Genomic DNA, 19,526 nt, shown 5'->3' with positions numbered 1-19,526 from the left:
AGTAGAAATCAAGCACCTAATGCTTAACCAACTGAGCCACCCAGGTGCCCCTAAAAGTATGTTTCTTACTCATCTTCCCTGGCTATCTGTCTCGGTTGGGAGAGAACCGGAGAAGCATCTAAGTGAGGCCAAGAGAAGCTGTCTCAGGTGTTATAAGATTTCATTTTGCCCAAAGCTTCTCATTGGCCCCTCACGTTGTGAAGGGCTGTTTTGCTTAGGGGCAAAGGAAGTGAGGAGACTGAGAACAGAAAAATGCTCTGTGGGGGGAAATAATATGGAGCAGTTATGCTCTTTGGCAAAAATAATCCATATTTCTCTCCTCTCTCCTCCCCGCAATTCTTCCATGGAATTCTCACAGCAGGCTTTTATCCCCAAACTAAAACTAAGGTCTAAGAAACCCTGAAAGACAGACATGACCACTAAGCTAATTTTCACTTAGTTGTAACCAGACCTTTCTGAGTGAAGTATTCTGGAGGAGAGCCGGGGGTGTGAGGTACCAGGACAGCCACCCAGGACCTGGGACTGTGAGTGGGAGGTTAGTGTTGGGCATGAGAAGAGTGGCTTGTAAGGTGTTGACCGGTAACTTTCTTGCAGCAAAATGGTCTGTGATGTTCCCAGCCTCTGCTGGCTCAAATGTCTCTTGTTCCTAGAGTCAGTGTGTCATCTTTGGGATGAGCTTTCACGATTTTACCTACTTCAACAGTTTCCTATATTGGTGACTCCAAGTCACCAGGCAGAATTAGCAGAAAGGAGGTCATATGCATCCATATGAAAGTGTCCAATGTATCTTTTGTGCACGTACCATGGTTATAATCCTCTTTTGCTCCACAGAGAAGAAATGCTGGATTCATGATGGCCAACACACATTATGTTGCAGCTGAGGTTAAAGGGAGTGCAAATGATGGCAAAGTAATTGTTGAGACAACAGATGGAAAGGTAAAGGAATCTTTATTTCCTCTCTGGGATAACTACGTTCTCTATTTAATCAAATAATTAAATATGTCCTTTCTCTGAAAGTTTAATTAAAAACCTGGGATATGTGATGTCACTGATAGATATATTTTTGGAAATGTTATGCATCTTTGAGAAGCTCTTCCACTTCTTATCAAAGATTAAACGACACTGGGTAAATCAGAGTAACACAGTTGCCAGGGATAAAGATCATTGACTCTAGAACTCACAGTTTCCGCTTCTTTCGTCAACGTTTCAAGTTTTGTTGTTTTTTTTAAAGGTGTCCCTTGCAGTGAATAGTGACCTAAAGAACTCTGAAGTAGGTTGTGTTTGGATTAAGAAAGAGGGATAATTTGGGGGTGCCTGGAACCACCCAAATGGCTCAGTCAGTTAAGCATCTGACTCTTGATTTTGGCTCAGGTCATGAGACCTGAGCCAAATCAAGCCCCGGACTCCGTACTCGGTGGGGAGTCTGCTTGAGATTCTCTCTCCCTCTCTCTGGCCCTCTCCCTGCTCATGCTCTTTCTCTCAAATAAATAGATAAATCTTAAAAAAAGAGAGAGGGATAGTTTGAGAATAGCACAGTGCCAGAGAAGCCAAGAGATGGGGGATGGTCAGTAATGCCAAATGCTAGAGAAAGAGATTAAGGTCTTGGAGAAAGCCTCAGCATTTCAGAATTAGGAGGTCACTTATGACCTTGGGAAGAGGTTTAGGGCAGGTGTTGAGCATAAGCTAGTCTGTAAGGGGTCGTGGAGGTCATGTGCAGTAAGGCTGGAATGGCCTGCAACTCCTTTTCCCTGTCACCCAGGCCTCTAAGGCAGCAGGGTAACACTGGGCAAGGAGTCCACCCACAGGACCCTCCCCTGAATCACTGACCTCAGGTTGCCTGCCAGCCCTGTGGTGCTGAGCTGGGCCCTATTTCTGGTCTGACTCGGCTGAACAGTTCCTCGTAGGTTTTATAGATGATTGCAGCCCATATTCATGTCTAATCGCCCTCTGGTTTTGCCTCAACGACATAGCAAACAGAATCATTACCAAGAAGGTTTGTCTTCTTCATGCCCTTATTGTCATATTCAGACAATTTATAATCTAAAGCATTGCTATTTGAGTTGTAAAGCTCTGGAGGCCACTTATAAATTATCACTTATGGTGTCTTAATATGCCTCTTTGACAGTATCTGGACATAAAAAAAAAATTCCCAGTTAGGTAGACTTTATGTAACTAATGGAATTAAGAGAAGAACTTGGTCCTTATTAGCAGGAACTTGCCTAGGTAGGCAAGAAAAAATTCAGAATGCCCTAAATAAGGAAACAGATGGGCCCTAAAGTTAGCCTTGGGACAATCTCTTATTAAAAGAGAAAGCAGATCTGAATGCCTCTTTTCCATCATTGGTTATGCCAACTTTTTAAGAACAACTTTATTGAGCTATAATTTACATACCATATAGTTCACCTCTTTAAAGTGTGCGGTTCAATAGTTTTCGTGGTGTTTAAATGTTGTGTCTGTCTGATTGGGTTGGGGCCCCCAAATGTGGGGCGACGATCGGGTGTGGGTAGTGACAAGAATTCACCTGAAGCAGAACAAAGAGAGAGAAGTTTATTGACTATAATGCAAGGGAGCAGTGGGTGGGACAGAAGAGAGGCTGTCTGCAGAAGCAGGGGTGAGGGCTGTTGTTAGAGGGAAGGTGAGGAGGTATGGGGACATACGGAATTCTCCCTGTTTTGGTAACTGTGCCTCATTGTAAGTAGCCCATTGGTTAGTCAGGGCCTCTGGATGTCTTGAGGTTGATCCCCCAATGGGCCGGTCTGTATTCAGCTGGGTAGTCACTGTGGGCCCTCTCTACAGTCCATCGCTCAAGGCTGTTTGCCTAAAAGTGGCCTCTACAGTTTTTAGTATATTTAAAGAATTATGCAACCATCACTGCAATTCAACTTTTAGAATATTTTCATTATCCCAAGAAGAAATCTTGTACCCATTAGCAGTCACTCACCCACCCTTCCCTCTGATCTAGGTTATTTCCCTATAGATTTGCCTATCTGGCATTCTGGATAAATGGGATCATACAACATATGATCTTTTGTGTCTGGCTTCTTTCACTTAGTATAATGTTTTGGCGTTCATTCATGTTGTAGCATGTATCAGTACTTCATTCCTTTGTACAGCTGAATAATATTCCATAGTATTGGAGGCACTGCATTTGTTCATTCACTCACCAGTTGAGAGACATTTGGGTTCACAAGTTTTGGCTATTAGGAATAATGCTCGCATGAACATGCATGTGTAAGTTTTTGTGTGGACGTATTAACTTCTAGTTAATAGTAGAATTGCTGGGTCACATGTTAACTTCTATGTCTAGCATTTTGAGGAACTGCCAAAATGTCTTCTAAAATGGCTGCATCATTTTATATTCCTGCCAGCAATATGTAAGGGTTATAATTTCTCTATATCCTTACCAATGCTTATTATTATCTTTTAGATTATAGCCATTCTAGTGGGTGTGAAGTGGTATTTTAATGTGATTTTTATTTGTATTTCCCTAATGACTAATGATATTGAGCATCTCTTTACATGTTTATTGACCATTTGTGTTATCTTTGGAGAAATGTCTAATCAAACCCTTTGCCCATTTTTAATTGGCTTATTGCTTTTTTTGTTGTATTTGGAAAGTTCTTTATATATTCTGGATACAAGTCCCTTATCAGCTATCTGATTTGCAGAGATTTTCTCCCAGTGTTGTCTCCCCCACCTTTTTTTTTTTTTTTACGATTTTATTTATTTGAGAGAGAGTGAGCACGAGCCAGGGAGAGGAGCAGAGGGAGTGGGAGAGGGAGAAGCAGACTCCCCACTGAGAAGGGAGCCCACTGCAGGGCTCGATCCCAGGACCCTGAGATCATGACTTGAGCTGAAGGCAGATGCTTAATTGACTGAGTCACCCAGGTGTCCCATCTTTTCACTTTCTTAATGGAGTCCAACCGTATTTTATCAGGTCTCCAAATGAGAGGCTTTCTTGTCTGAGCACATGTTCCAAAACTTCTGTCTTTTCAACAGTATTCAAGGTGATTTGTAAATATATTATGATTATAATCATGATTTTCAAAAGAAATCGTAAGAAGAAGAGCCTGAAGGCAATAAGTTAATGATGTAGAAAGAAGAGTCTAATGGAGTTTGCTTTGTTCTGCTTGTCCTTCCACCATATATTGACGGTCCCATCCCCCCACGCCCACCCTCTATCTCCCTAGCTCCAGGCTTCCTCCTCTGATGTTAGAAAGTAACTACACTTTCAGGACGCCTGGGTGGCTTGGTTGGTTAAGCATCTGCCCTCAGCTTAGGTCATGATCCCAGGGTCTTGGGATCGAGTGTCACATCGGGCTCCTTGCTCAGCACGGAGTCTGCTTCTCCCTCCTCCACTCCCCCTGCTTGTGCTCTTTCTCTAGCAAATAAATAAATAAATTTTTAAAAAAAAATTTTAGAAGTAACTACACTTTCAATCACCACATGAATAGTCTTTGTAACGTTAACAGAGACAATGAAGCCGGTGGGTGTAGAGTAATACTTATGGAAGAAAGTAGGCAAGGAAAGAAGAGAGAAAAACAGAATCAGAGCCAAGGGGAGGTATTTAAAAGACATAAGACACCTGATTAAGTTCTAACAGAAAAGGAATCCTGGACATACGGAAATTAAAGGGACTCAAAAGAAAAGTGATTACTGTTTGAACAATGACAAAGCAGATTGTGGGTAAGAATTGGATCAAGAATATGGAGAATGTGAGGGCACCTGGGTGGCTCAGTTGGTTAAGTGTCTGACTCTTGATTTCGGCTCAGGTCATGATCTCAGGGTTGTGAAATCAAGCCCCGCCATGGGCTCTGTGCTGGATATGGAGTCTGCTTAGGATTCTCCCACTCCCTCTCTCTCTCTCTCAAAAAAGAATATGGAGAATGTGAGAGCTTTGGAAGAAGAAGCCATCACCAATTGGAATTAAATGGAGCCATCAGTTGATATCAATGTTTATTAAACATGGAAAAGGGCTATAGGAAATGGTGTTAGGAAATTTTGAGAACAACTCTAAACAACTATTTGGTAGCAATGCAGCCATATTAATCAAGAGATCAATATTTATTGAGTACCTACCATGCCCATCACATTATAATAGATGCTTTAGTAACTATAAAAGAAAACACCATCAAAACTCCTTCAGGTGTTTATAATCGAGCTGAGAAATAGTCTGACATTGTTAATTATTGAAACATACACAAAAGCTTGTGTCAAGATGGTACAGATTGTTTATATGGTAAAAGATTTTTTAAAAATGAGCTCAGGTAGTTGAGGAAGGATTGAGGAAGAGGAGAGGTCTTGAACAAAGTCTGGAAGGATTCATCTGCCTCCTTGATCCTTGACTCCAGATTCCTTCTTCTAAACCTCCTAAGCATCAAGAGAGGTGCCAAATCATATGAGGTATGATGTGTGTGCTCTCAGAGGCAACCAGAGTCAATGAGGAACCACAGGACTAGAGTTCTGCAAGATAGAATATTTTGATTCAACAAAAACTTTTTAAAAACTTCATCTTCAGGCAAGGTGCGAGCATGTGCAGGAGAAACACCTGTCTCTTTCATTAGGATTGGTTAAACTTCTGGTCCCATCCTCTCATGAGGCATCTTTTTCTTGGATCTTTGAAGGTTCTTTCCATTGCATGGCAAAATGAAGGAACATAATAGGGAAATACATATTATATTTTTTTCTCCTCTCTGCAGAGTCTGAGTGTCAAAGAGGTTGAAGTCCAGCAGATGAATCCCACAAAGTTTGAAATGATTGAAGACCTAGCAATGCTGACTCATCTCAATGAAGCATCCGTGCTGCATACCCTGAAGAGGCGCTGTGCCCATTGGATGACCTATGTATGTATATATGCTTTACTGCTGAAATGTCATACTGGCACTCATATTGGCAAAGTCTCAGCCCTCTCTTGGATAATAGCTTACTTTGAATTTAAGCAGACTCACATGGGGATAATCCTTGAGGAATGCCCACTGGGAAGGGACCTCGCATTTCCCCAATTTTATTTTGTCAACATCCATAACCCTTTCCCTAGGTTGTCAAGCTAAAGTAAAGGCGTGAGGCTTGGAGGCTGATAGATCGGTGTCCAAATGCTAGTTTTGTCACTGACTAGTTGTTAAGTTTCTTAACTTCTTGATGTCACCTTATCTGTAAAGTGGGATAAGAATGCTTGGCTCTCCAAGGTAGCCTGGAGGATGAAATCAGAGAATGTAAAGCACATAGTGTAGTGCCTGTCACCCTGTTTGTACTCAGTAGAAGGAATGATTGTTTTCATTATCATTACACTGGTGATGGTTGCTTAGATTCTTTGATTTACTCAGAACCTATTCAACAGCAGCCCTGAATAGATTGGGCCAAAATGGTAGCATTTGAGCTCCATTGCTATGGAAGCCATGGCGTGCAGCCAAATTGCTCCTTGGCACTCTGATTTACTATATTAGTTTCCCTTGGATGCTCTAACAAAATTACCCCAAACCAGTTGGCTTAACAACAGAAATTTATTCTATCACAGTTCTAGAAGCCAGAAGTCCAAAATCAAATCAAATCAACAGGGTCCTACTCCTGCTGGAGTCTCTAGGGCAGAATCCTTTCTTACCCCTTCCAGCTTCTAGTGGCTGTTGGCATTCCTTGTGGTTGTACCACCCCAATCTCTGCCTCTGCCTCCACATCCCTTTCCTTCTGTGGGTCCATATCCTCTCCTCTCTGTATGTCTTACAAAGATACCAGCTGGATTTAAGGCCCACCCACATATCATTCTTGAGACCCTTAACTTAATTACACCTGCAAAGATCCTTTTTCCAAATAAGATTGCATTCACAGGTTCCAAGGATTAGACCTGAGTGTATCTTTTTTGGGGGCCACAATTCAACCATTATAGTAACTGAGTGACCCAAATGAGCTATTATTCCCTCTCAGTGCCTTAAAAATTGGGTTCCCAATCTTGCTGAAACACAAGCCACCTTCTGGCCTCAAATGCCCGATAGCGGCTCAGCCGGCTATTGGCATCCTCCCTGTCTTCAAAAGGTGTATGTGTCAGACATGTTAGTAGTTAGCAGGTCTCCCTGGGGAGGGGTAACCCCAGGTCCCGCAGTTCCTCTAACCTGGTTCTGTCTCTTCCTGTTATAGTCCCTTCTCTGTGAGAATCCGAAAGCTCTCCTCTTTTTAGTTCCCTTATGAGTAAATATTTCAGCAAACGTTATCTGGCAGTGAGAGAGCTGACAGACCTGGAAGTGCTTCTAACCTGCTTTCTGAAATCTCCTCTGATTTTTCCTCAGACATATTCAGGTCTCTTCTGTGTGAGCATAAACCCTTACAAGTGGCTCCTCGTGTATCAGAAAGAAGTCATGGCTGCCTACAAAGGGAAGAGGCGATCAGAAGCTCCCCCTCACATCTTCGCTGTGGCCGATAATGCCTTTCAGGATATACTTCACAGTAAGTGGCTGCCCTACAAAATGAAAGGTAAAAATATCTGATCTACTTTTTCTCCGTGTCACTAAGAGGTAGGTAGGCATTGTGAGCAGAGCATGGCCTTTACAGTTCCCTAATCACTTGAAGCCTCCGTTTCTTTGGGATGAAATCTGGGCAAAATAGAGCCTGTCTCCTAGGGTTTTGGAGATGATTAGCTCACATGTCAAATTAAGTGAGATAATGCATTGAAAGTGCTTGGCCCAGTGGCTGGCCCAGAGTAAGCCCCCTGTAGATGGCAGCTTTTATTACACAAAGCGCCTGCTAGAGTTTCAGGCACAAAGAAGTTTCTCTGTAGCTATTGTAACACCGTGCTTCTTAAAAGGCTTAAAATGGCAAAAATGTCAACCATTAGTCAGTTATCATTTGTATTTGGAGCAAGAAAATAGGCCTGAGATTTATATGTTCTTAGGACTGACATTCATAGGGGCAAGGGAAAAAAAAAACTCTTTCTACTCTGTACTATTTAAATGGTATTCTTTTTTTTATCCAACTGAGAGCAAATCCTTTTCCTTGTGTCTGACTTCAAACTGCAACCAAGGAAATTTTGAATAAGTTTGCCAATACGTAGATGCTCTGGCAGAAGAATGTTCTGACATTTTCTTTTCTTTTGTGGATGGGGAGAATCAGTCTGTACTTTTGACGTAAGTGTTTGCCTTGCCTCTTCTTTCTGGCTAGCGGTGAGAGTTTCAGTGGAAACAGACACCTACATTTCACTGGGAATAAAACATAAATTCACTATCTTTGAATTGTTTGCTCTTTAGATACAGAATACCTTCTAGGCAAGAATAAGATACTCAGGAAATTGTCATAACACTTTAGTCAGTGATTACTCCAAATATGGTTCTAGGTAGGCTGCCTCTACCATCTTAGTAGATCTTTTAGAACTCATAGTGCACAAGCTGATCTTAGTCATCTTCTTGATGGAGAACTCCCTGTTGAAATAATCGTTTTCAAAGGTCTGTGGACTGGCTAATTGGGCAGAGAGACAGAAAGTTCAATGGGTATGACCACGGAACAGATAACCTGCTGTTATCTGGGCAGCCACATTGCTGCAGACCAAGGTACATTAAGTAGTAGGAACTAAAAGATGGTGAGACTTGGAGAGAAAAGGAAGGAAAAGACTTCAGTGATCTCGTATTGTATCTAATTTTGATGGGAAGAACACTGGCTGACCAGATGGACTGTCAGCATTGTGGCGGGGGGAGGGGGGAGGCTAAGATTCAAAAGGCCAGTGAAATGCTAAAGTTCTTGGTCTTCCTGTGCAATGGTGGTGTCACCTTGTGTGTTGGGCTCTCCATTGGCTTTGGTCATCTCAAGAATATTAACGGTCTCAGAATCTTAGAGCTAGAAGGATTCTTAGTGTTCAGCCCTTACAGAGAAGATCGACTGTTTCCTGGAGTTTCATACAGATAAAGGCAGGCCTTGATCCTATGATGCTTTGGATGATAAGGTTAGCACCACTGTGTTCTTCTCACAACACGAAGTTAACTGGTTATCAAAGGTAAAAGGGAAGTCTAAAACCCAACTTCCTGGTGGATTGATTGGTAGGCCCTCTTCTCAGGGAGAGGGTTGGACCCAGCCATGTGGTAGCCTTAATATGTGAAAATCCCTCGAACATTTGGTAATGAGGAGACCTGTCTTTAATTAATAGAGGAGCTCTTCAGCTTTTTGTTAACAGGACACATGAAGAACAGGCTTCCAGTTTTTATAAAATCTTTAATCTTTCTGTACTGAGTTTTGATTTTTGTTTAAAAATCAAATAGTTTTTGAGGTAGTCCTTCCCCTTCTCCCAACCGATTAAATATCTACATTTCTTTAATCAAGTTTCCTCTCAAGTTTTCCGTTTTTCCATAAAACTTTTCCTTATTGTCTTAGCCTATATGGTTAAAATTATTTAACTTTTCACTGCATTTACAATCCAAACCAGTTAACTATATCACTGAATTTCTAATCACAGAGGAGAATCTGGTGCTGGAAAGACTGTGAACACCAAACATATTATCCAGTATTTTGCCACCGTAGCAACCATGGGTGAATCTAGGGAAAAGCCGGTACGTGTCTCGATATCTTGGCAGAAAAGGTGAGGTGGTCCTATCCACTGATCATGGAGGCTCTGCCTTGACAACTTTTGGGGAGAAAAGAGGAGACAAGAGCCGTAGAACAATTAGAAAATTATAGAAAAGTTTTTCCCATCTTTTGCCTCTTGAGAGGATCAACAAATGCTTCAAACTAATAAACCCCAAACATGAAATTATGTACTTTGTTTCCGATTTGCTTCCAGGGCTATTTAGCCTGATCTTTGTTGATTGGACCCTCTGAGAATTACACTTAAGATCCAAGCCATCTTCCCTAAAGGCTAGAGTCATCAGTGTCTTGAATGGCCACTTTTGATATTTCTGAAACCCTTTAGCTACTGTGAGATGTCAGACTCCCACAGATACACACCAGTAGAAGTCTTCTTCCTTCACCACAAACTCCTGGATCAAATCCCAGATGCCTGATGGGCATAACCTCAACTTTAATCACATTCCAGGTTCTACTTATCCTCCCTCTCTATTTAATGACTTTTATCTTTGGCGATTTTTAATTTAGCTTACTTTGTTTAGCTCCCCTAACAGGTTGATGGGTTTCATAATAATTTGAGAGTAACTAGACCCTGAGAATTGGTATGCAAAATAAAATTAGATAATGCTGAGTGGGACGCAAAATCAATAAGTTATTGAGCTGTTAGAGCCTCTCGTCTTTGTATGTCTGGCATTGTTATTTTGCTGTTTCAATTCAATCCTGGATGCCTCCTGTTGTTTTTGCAAAGTAAGAAGTATATCGAAATAGCAAACTGGTCCATTTTCAAACCATGAAATTTCTTTCCCAACCACCACATTCCTGAATTTGATTGATTTCTTTAGGTATCACTGAACTCTATTGTTCACTAGGTATTATTTCATTTTTGTGTACATTTTAGGTTGTTCGGTGTGTGTTTGTTTGGTCTAGCCACTGGGCCTCATGATAATACATAATACCTAACACTTCTATGAAAAACTTTGCTCATATAGCCCTTTTACTTATTTAAAGGATAGTAGACCCATACTATGTAGAAGGGTTATAGTATTTGTACATTTATAATTTTTTTTTGAGAACGAAAGAGTGTGTGTGTGTGTGTGTGTGTGTGTGTGTGTACGCACGAGTGCACGAGAGTGGTGGGGGACAGAGGGAGAGGGAGAGAGACAATCTTAAGCAGGCTCCACATTCAATGCAGAGCCCGAAGCAGGGCTCAATCTCACAACCTGAACCAAAATCAAGAGTGGGATACTTAACCAACTGAGCCACCCAGATACCCCTAAATTTATAAATTCTTGAATACTATATACTATAATCCCTTCCATAAAATGGATCTTTGATGCTGAGTGGAAAACGACATAGCCATGTTGCAATGGGGATGCTGAGTGCTCATTCAGACTTACTCTGTGGAGGTGACCTGCTGAGCACACGATTCAAATTCAAAATGAAACCATCACTGACTCACTGCTTGGCATGGACCACTAGATTACTTAGGAATTGTAACAAAGAAAAATATAATTTAATAATGCCAAGAATCTGCTGTGTTATCTTAGGATAAATTTCCAGGTGTAAGAATTAGAGGGGAAGAGAGGGAGATTAACAATGGGGAAAATATAAGGAATGAAATTTTTCTGGAAATAGGTAGGCTATGGTACTGATTGATTGATTGTAGATATCTAGTTCCTTTCCCCACTTAGGCCAATTCCAACCAAAAGAGAAGCACTGAAATAAATGAGCTCCCACATATATTCATGGGGGCATTGTAAGACAGTTTGTCACTCATCTATTTTTCTAAGTTCTCATTCCAAAGTAACATTGTATAAACAAACTTGGAAACAGCTTTTGGATCCTATTTATCAAAGCAAGAATGGAGTCCAGCCTAGGGTTGGAGGGCTTACCACCTTATAGAATTTTCCTGAAAACTTTATCTGCTGTATTTCTCTTACCTATACCTCAGGGAACTTTAGAAGATCAAATCAAGCAAGTGCATCCTATTTTGGAAGCATTTGGAAATGCCAGAACTCTGAGGAAATGACAACTCCTCTCATTTTGTAAGTAACATGATTGAGCAGTACATCAGTCTTTCATTTTTAAGCAAATGGCAAAATTCACGTCTGAGCACATAGGTGTAAAAAAATTTCTTGAGCATCAAAGAGGTCTAATATTGTTAGATACCTCGAAAAAGAAAGAGATCAGTTTCATTATTGAGAAATTAAAACTACATATAAATATGCACCAGAAAAGCTTCTATTGTTTGGTCAATTTCAGGAAGACAATATTTAATAGTTCCAAATTCCTTTCCACTCCCAGTAGGGAAGCTCACCCAGCAAATTCTAAGAATGCTTTATATTGTATTACATTTTATAGATTTGAAAGTACTTTCTCCTTCATAATTTCCTATACTCCTTATAATCAGTCAATTTAGTAAGCACTTCCTAGTTCACTTAGTACAATTATTATTTCTACTCTTGCTTCTGGCTCCCCTACCTCTGCATATTTTCCACTGGGGATTTTTTTTTTTTTTTTTTTTTACTGGGAGAAATCATTTTTAAAAAGTAGCTTTTGCTAACTTGCAGTCCCAGGATAGAAGAAGAATTTGAATTTCAAAACTTAGTTTCACAAACCCATTTTATGACAAAAATGAGTGGCAGGGAGCCACTCTATTTACAATTTTACAAGGAAATTTGCAGAAGGCTTCCTGTTTGAATCTTTGGGCACAATTGAATAACAGCCTCATGCTGATGTGGCTGGTTTCCATCCAGGGCATTAGCGCTGCCTTGCCTTCTCTTATATCTGCTTGCGAGGTCTGGCTGCATAGTAGGTGCTAATATTCGTCCATAAAGTGGCTAGATTTGGGATTGGTTAGAATGTGAAGGGATTTTCTGCTGACATATGAAAAAAAGAAAGCTGAAAAAAGAGGGAAAAGGGAAGGAATGGAGGGAAGGGGGAAAAGAAGATAAAAGAAAGGAAAAAGTAGAAGACAAGGAAGAAAGGAAAGAACGGCCAGTGGAAAGAAAGATAAAGGGGATCCAAAAAATCCAGGAATCCAGGTTAAATTATTTCACTTAATACTGTGCATATATGCATGTGTATAAACGCACGTATACGTGTACTTACACACGTGTGTCTGTGTGTATGGTTCCCATCACCCCACATTTGTTAACGTAAAGGCTCAATCCCCCTGGTTGTCGCCACTCTCCTTCCCTTGCCTTGCTGTAGTCCCGCTCTGCCTCCTTCCCTGCACGGGTGACCGCCACCAGCCTGTCATCTGCCTGGCACCATCTTCCTCATCCTGCAAGCCCCAGGTGCCGCTGACGGCCTCCTTAGCCACACCTGGCTTCTGACGTGGGCTCTGTCTCCTTGGGCAGCCTTTCTGCCCCACTAGATCCTGTCTTATGGCTTTTCATGAGAAGAAAGGAAGGGAGCCCCATCTGTTATTTATGCCGAAGTAGTGTTTTAAAGCATAAATCTGATCACATCATTCCTCTGCTTAAAACCTCCCACTGTCTCCTGAGCGCACATAAAATTCAATCCTACCCCTTCCTGTGGCCAGTAGGGCTTACTTGATAGGGTGCCTGGTGCCTGTCTACCTCTCAGACTCTGTTTTCTGCCCCTTTTGCCCACTGAACTCCTGCACAACTGGCTTTTCTTTAGGATTCAAGAATCGCCAAATGTTCCTGTGTTAATGCCATTGCATTAGCCGCTTACACCTAGAATCTAGAAGAGTAGGGACCACACCGATTTTTCTCATGTGATACGTCCAGGGCCTAGTAGGTTTCCTGGATGGTAGTAGGTGCTCAACGAATGTTTGCTGAATAAATGAAAGAATATGAACAGGTATTATTTTTTTCTTATTTTTAAAGTAAGATCATTGAGGCCCAGAGAGATTCAATTGTACACACAAGAACACACAGCTAGAAGTCGGCAGGTCTGAGACCAGAATCCAGGACCACTGCTAGTCCTGGTGATCATTCTGGCTTCCTCCTAGCATGAACTGGTGCCATCTCAGGCCCACGTTGCATTTTTCTTTTAACTTTAATCACTTTGGGAGTAATGTGTATAATAAAGCCATTGCAACTGTTTGGAATGTTTCAGTAGGAGACTGTGTTTTATGTCCACCCAGGGCAAATTCGTCAGGATGCACTTTTTGTGCCAGAGGAAAGCTGTCATCTGTAGCCATCGATATTTATAAGTAGCCACTGCACTCTTTGATAACTTTTCTTCTAAGTTTTGCAGGAACACCTAAGTATGAAGCTTTATCCTTTTCTCATCCTGCAGATTTGCTTGAAAAATCCTGAGTGATTTTCCAGCAGCCCGGAGAGAGGAACAACCACATATTCTATCAAATTCTGTCTGGAAAACAAGAACTTCATGGTAAGTGTATTATTCTGGATCTGAGGGACGTTCTAAAACAAGAGACAGAAGTCAGATTCTCGGACCTGGAAAAGTGTAGTTTAATAAGTCTCTTGAGAACTCAGGTTATTCATCCTAAAAGGTAAACAATTATTAAACCAATTATAAAACCAATGTTCTATTAATTTTATATTGCTAGAGAGTAAATGTTTTTCCAATTTGGTAGTGTTTGGTGTTTGGAAGTGGGTAGGATGCCCAGAAGGTATAAATGAATGAGTGTGTGTGTGTGAATGTGTGTAAAAACATTAGATAATTTAAGGCCTTCAGTGATTAGAAGATTAGAACCACACGGGTGGCATAGACAAGAGGCCAGAAGTGGCAGTCACCGCCATGGTGTTTAGTGGTCAATGGGAGTTGTATAAAGAAGGGAGGTTTTGGGAGGGGGAATGAAGGATGGGAAGGGGATTTAACCAGAGTAATGAGTGGAGGGTATTTCCTATGGGAGGAACAGTGGGTTACAGTGGCAGGAAAAGGCAGGACAAGATCAGGGAGCAGAGAGATCAGGTTGACTGGAGGAAAGGATTTGCATCGAGGAATAGTAGAGATTTTATCCTGATGGTTTCCGAACTCAAGGAATTGGGCGGCAGGTGTGTGTGCATGTGTTATAGGGGTAGGGTAATAGGAGGTCATGATTTGCTGAGGGCAGCAACAGTTAAGCTACTGTGGTGGGCAGGATGGAAGGAAGGCAGAGATCCTAGAGGGAAGGGACTATAGTAGTCCTGGTATGAGATGACAAGGCGTTGTGTAAGGTTGTGTCTGTGGGAATGGGAGGAAGGGGATGGATTCATAGACGAATAGATAAGTCTTAGCAATGACCGAATGTAAGGATGAAGGAGAGTGATGAGTCAAAACTATTCCCAAGTTTTATGATTTGACCAGGATAAATGGAATGCCATGAAGAGAAATAGAAAAGTGACTTGTGGGGTAAGAGAATGAACTTCATGTAGTCACTCAATATTTATTGTGTGACTGCTGTGTGTGGACCCGTCACTGCTTTTTTAAGCATGGGGGTTGGAAAATAAATAAGACAGACAGCTCCCTGCCCTCATGAGCTTACATTCTAGTATGAGAGACAAGAAATAACAAGTAAACAAAGACATATATAATTTTAGAGAATAGTAGGTCTACAAAAAAAGAAAAGCAGGGTGAGAAGACAGTGAATTTGGGCTTGGTAGGATAGTAGGTGGTTATATTTTAGATAGAATGGTTGGGCAAGACCTCTCTGAGAAGGCAATATTTTTGCAGACACCTGAATGAGTAAGCAAGTGAGCAGGCGAGATTTCCAGGAATAAAGCTCCAGGAAGAGGGAACAGTGAGTGCAAAGGCCCTGAGGCAGGACGGCATTTGGTTTATTCTTGAAATAGCAAAATGGCCACTGAAATTGGTGGAGAGAAGAAGGTAATGTTAGGGGGGAGGTGGGCAGGGTCAGATCAAGCAGCACCTTGCAGCCTAAGGCAGAGTATGGGAAGTCTTTCAAAGGGGAGAATGACAAGCTGATTAGATTGCAAACGTCTTGCGTATGAAGTAAACCACTGAGGACAAAGATGCTCCCACAGGAGTGGTAGTGGGATGAGAGCAAAGATCCAGGTGAGCAAATTAATGGGGAATGATTCCCCCCAGCTTCTCATGCTAGATTAAATATGTCAATCATACACTTAGCGGTGTTACACGCCTTCTTCAAAGTGCCTTCACCGAATGGGGCAAGCTCTGCGAACTGGACAATGATTTTTGTCAGGTGCAATTGGTGATATGAACTCAGCAGCCGTTCTTGTTCCCACTTCCCCTCCTAACCTGGAACAGATTTTTTTTTTGGATCTTCCTTTGATTAGCTCTGCCACATCTAAAGTTCTTAGCACACATTTCTCTGCTGTGCAAGCCATCTGACACATCAGGTCCAATGTGGGTATCAGCAGGGACTGTAAAATTTGGGGGAGCATCTCTGTTTACTAATAGAACTGTCTTAAGGCTCTGGGCTGCTGTGGAAAATGCAGGCTTATCTTGAGTTCATTGATCTTCTTGTCTTTGGGGGCTGCAGAGATTGATTACTGTACGAAGACTGACATCTGGTGGTCCAAATTGGGTATTGTCAGTCCACCTGCTCTCAACACCACGGGTCATTCTTTGGGACATTTTAGAATTTGAACTCTTTTTTATTCACGTTTGCCGAAAGAGAGCTTCAGAGTGTCCTGAGGATTGTTACGAGAGAGAGCACGCCTTAGCAACGTAAGGATTATGTCCAAGTTTCCTAAAACAGAAGCGCTTGTCAGTACTACAAAAGAACCAGGTATGGAAAATCAGCCGGGAGGCTGGCCACCCACAGAAGGAGCCAAGGAATGGGGTGATGTGTTATCCCAGAGCCAGCCCCCAACTAGTCTCTACAGGGTCTGGAACATCCCTCCTCCCCTTACCTTTCAGTTTAGGCTGACCCTTCTTCAAGGCATGGCTAAAACCCCCTTCCTCAGTCCCCTGAGATGTGAGTCCTCGAAATTCTTGTTCTTAATGCCAACTGGATAGCTCGGTCCTGCATATACCTTCCTATTTTTCTTCTCTTCTTTGTCTATTTTTTTTCTGTTTATTTATTGTACCCATTCTTGCTATACAACAGGTTTATGAACTCTAGTGTGAGGGGTCACGAAATGCGTCCTTGTCTCTTGAAATCTTTGACATTTTGCCTACTGCCCTGGGTACTCACTTTAGTACATGACAGTAACAAATAGTGGTGGTTGCCAAGAGGTGCACCCGACCTGTCTACTAGAGGCCTGAAGACCTCTGGGGAAAGAAATTGTCGGCATCTGGACCTCCTATTCTGGAGCATATTGAGTTGTACTCCCTTGACCCATTAGGTCTCTCTTGAACTGGTCTCCTATTTTTACTCCCTCCCTCCCCACTGGTTGTTAGGAGGAACAAGATGTGTGTGTGCAGATTGTGCCCTGCCCGACTCTAGAGAATGCTATTCAAACTGTAGACTATGTGAATAATTCTCTCTGGAGTTGGGCAGTGTACAACCTCTTCAGCTGTACATGGCAGTGTGGGAAACAGGTAATGATGGGTGATGAGGGCATAGAGGTACTAGCTACAGGACTTCGTGACTTTATTTTTTTTTAAGATTTTATTAATTTATTTTACAGAGAGAGAGCAAGAGAGAGCGAGAGAATGAACACAAGCAGAGGGAGTAGGAGAGGGAGAAGCAGGCTTCCTGCCGAGCAGGGACCCCGATGCGGGGCTCGATCCCAGGACCCCAGGATCATGACCTGAGCTGAAGGCAGACGTTTAACTGGCTGAGCCACCCAGGCGTCCCAGGATTTTGTGATTTTAAGGGATTTTTTGGCCCAATGTCAGCTTTGCTCCTTTTTATAGTGAACTCAGCTGAGTCTTGGAGAACATGCAGCCATGCAGAAAGTAAAATTTAATGTCAGGAAGCCATATAAAACAAAGCCTTGAATGATAAAACACTCACTCTTAAAGGGTTCTATGACACTCCTAGAGTGGGATCTAGAAATGAACCAGTATGAAGGTTGAGACCTGCATTTTTTGAAGTTGTGAAGCAATTGACTTTTACTTTGAGCCTACTCTCGCGCCTCCTCCTTGTCTTGTCCCCAGCCCTCCTGACAAACTACCCCCCCCCATTTTCCACATGCCCACAGCCTGGTCAACAATCTTCTGTGTGGGCCTTATCTGGCCTAGACAGTCTCCCTGGCCCTCATAGTGTCTCCCAAAAATGTATTCACTGTTGTTTGTTTTTTTTTTTTTTTTTTTACATTCTCTCAGGACCATTCCTCTTGATAGAAAGGAAATTAATTAAATAAAGGAATCTCTGTTTACATGATACTCTGAGGTGACCTCAAGCCTCAGTGCAATTAAAATTCATTGCTCCTTGAAAATAAATTTTGATAAGGCCCAGTGGGGAAGATGTTTTGAGCTAAAGGCCTTTCAGAGTCCCTCAAACACTCATACATGTGGTCTGTACATTTCTAAGAGCTACCACTTCAAATTGATTATAGCTGCTGCAGTGAATGGGTAGGCTAGTGCATCAGCCATATTGCTGGTTAGTGAGATGAAGGAGAAGCCCATTAGGTGTCCTTCATGACTTCTAGAAATGATGTGTCTGGAAGCAGGGCGGGGGGGTGGGGAGAGGAGTGTATGTGTAACATGTGGGCCCACCATGGCGCCTTACTCCCGGCCCCCTCCTGAATGTTGACTCCTTCCTCCTCCTGGTCTTATAGACCTGGGACATGTGGTGCTCTTTCCATTCTATTTCCCACAGTGTTTGTCCGATTGTTGGGCCTGCTTGGATGGAAGCAAGACCCTCCTTGTGTCTGTGGCAAAGGAGGAAGAAAATTTCCATCACAGTTACAAACATGGGTTTGAGTAGGTAGGTGGCTTAGTCTAACAGAAATACTAGAAACTATGTTCTAAGTTCAATTTATCACTAATTTGGGCCTGACCGAGTAGTGAGGCTTTCTACGTTTCTATTTTTCTGTATTCCACATACAGAAAATAATGTCAAATATAGCACCTTTGGTCTTCATAACCAGAATGGAAATGATTAAAAATGACCTAATTGACCTATTGACAAAAATGACATAAAGTGAAAAGTATATGAACGGTTATAATTTAGAGTGATCTAAACGGATATTCTTGGCAAAACGATTTTAGAAGGTAGTTTGTTTTGTTTTTGTGTGTGTCTAGCTTTTTTTTGTTTGTTTTTTGTTTCGGTATGAACTGAAACATCCAGCTGAAACACCCTTTCACCCTAAAAACACAGCATTTCCTGCACTGGTTAGGTGTGTGATTCCTGTAGCCTCCTTGAGGGAAAGGACCATGTTTTTTTTGTGTCCTTACCTCCTCCTCATAGCATACACCTATTCTAGAGAAAAAAGATTAGGTAAATACTTTGATTTGAAAGACATGGAAATGATGTCTGTATTTGAGCCGTGAAAGGACTTTTCATGGCACCCCCATGTCTAGCCTGAGGAAGGCGGTGACATTCACCGGCATAAGGAACCACAGAAGAAGCATAGCTTCGGGGCAGACATGGAAAATATCATAGATTCAGTTTTGGTAGTGTTGGATTTGAGCTACTTATAGCCATCTGCACTGACATGTCTAGTGGGAAGTTGGAGTTCTAGGTCTGGAGCTCAGAAAATAAAGATTTGAGAGTCATCAGTAAAGCCAGGAATGAGCCTTGCAGAGGAATATATAGACGTTTCCTGACCTTGAAAATCGTGACAGTATTTGACACCACTGATTACTCCCTCCTCCTTGAGAATCTTCCCTCTTCGCTTCTAGCACAGAACCTTCCCTTGTTTCTCCCCCAAATCTCTCTTGTTTCTCCCCTAAATCTTCCCTTGTTTCTCCCCTAAATGTCCCTTGTTTCTCCCCTATTTCTCTGTGGCTCTTTCTCTTTCATCTGGCCTATAACTTTAGAGCGCCCTGGGGCTCAGTCCTTGCATTTTTAACCCGTGGTGACCTCATCTAGACTGACAGCTTTAAAGATTGTTTCCATCTGATGACTTTCACAGTTCGATCACGAGTCCAGATTCTCTCCAGGATTCCAGACTCCTAGCTAACTGACTCTTTTATAT

General features: G+C 42.0%; 1 protein-coding gene across 1 annotated transcript in view; it reads left to right on the top strand.

Moving 5' to 3' along the window:
• The first annotated feature begins 852 nt into the window (after positions 1-852).
• The window catches only part of MYH15 (myosin heavy chain 15), a 142,971-nt gene continuing 124,297 nt past the window's right edge, over positions 853-19,526 (top strand). The window contains 3 exon segments of the mRNA XM_073894901.1: positions 853-936; positions 5,700-5,843; positions 7,278-7,434. Of these exon segments, the coding sequence (XP_073751002.1) occupies positions 853-936; positions 5,700-5,843; positions 7,278-7,434 (385 nt within the window).

This window comes from Callorhinus ursinus, unplaced genomic scaffold (genome assembly GCF_003265705.2).
Source record: "Callorhinus ursinus isolate GAN/ISIS: 27379988/994484 unplaced genomic scaffold, GSC_fseal_2.0 scaffold1, whole genome shotgun sequence".
NCBI lineage: Eukaryota > Metazoa > Chordata > Mammalia > Carnivora > Otariidae > Callorhinus > Callorhinus ursinus.
Note: the sequence above shows the minus strand (reverse complement) of the source record. Positions and strands in the feature narration are given on the sequence as shown.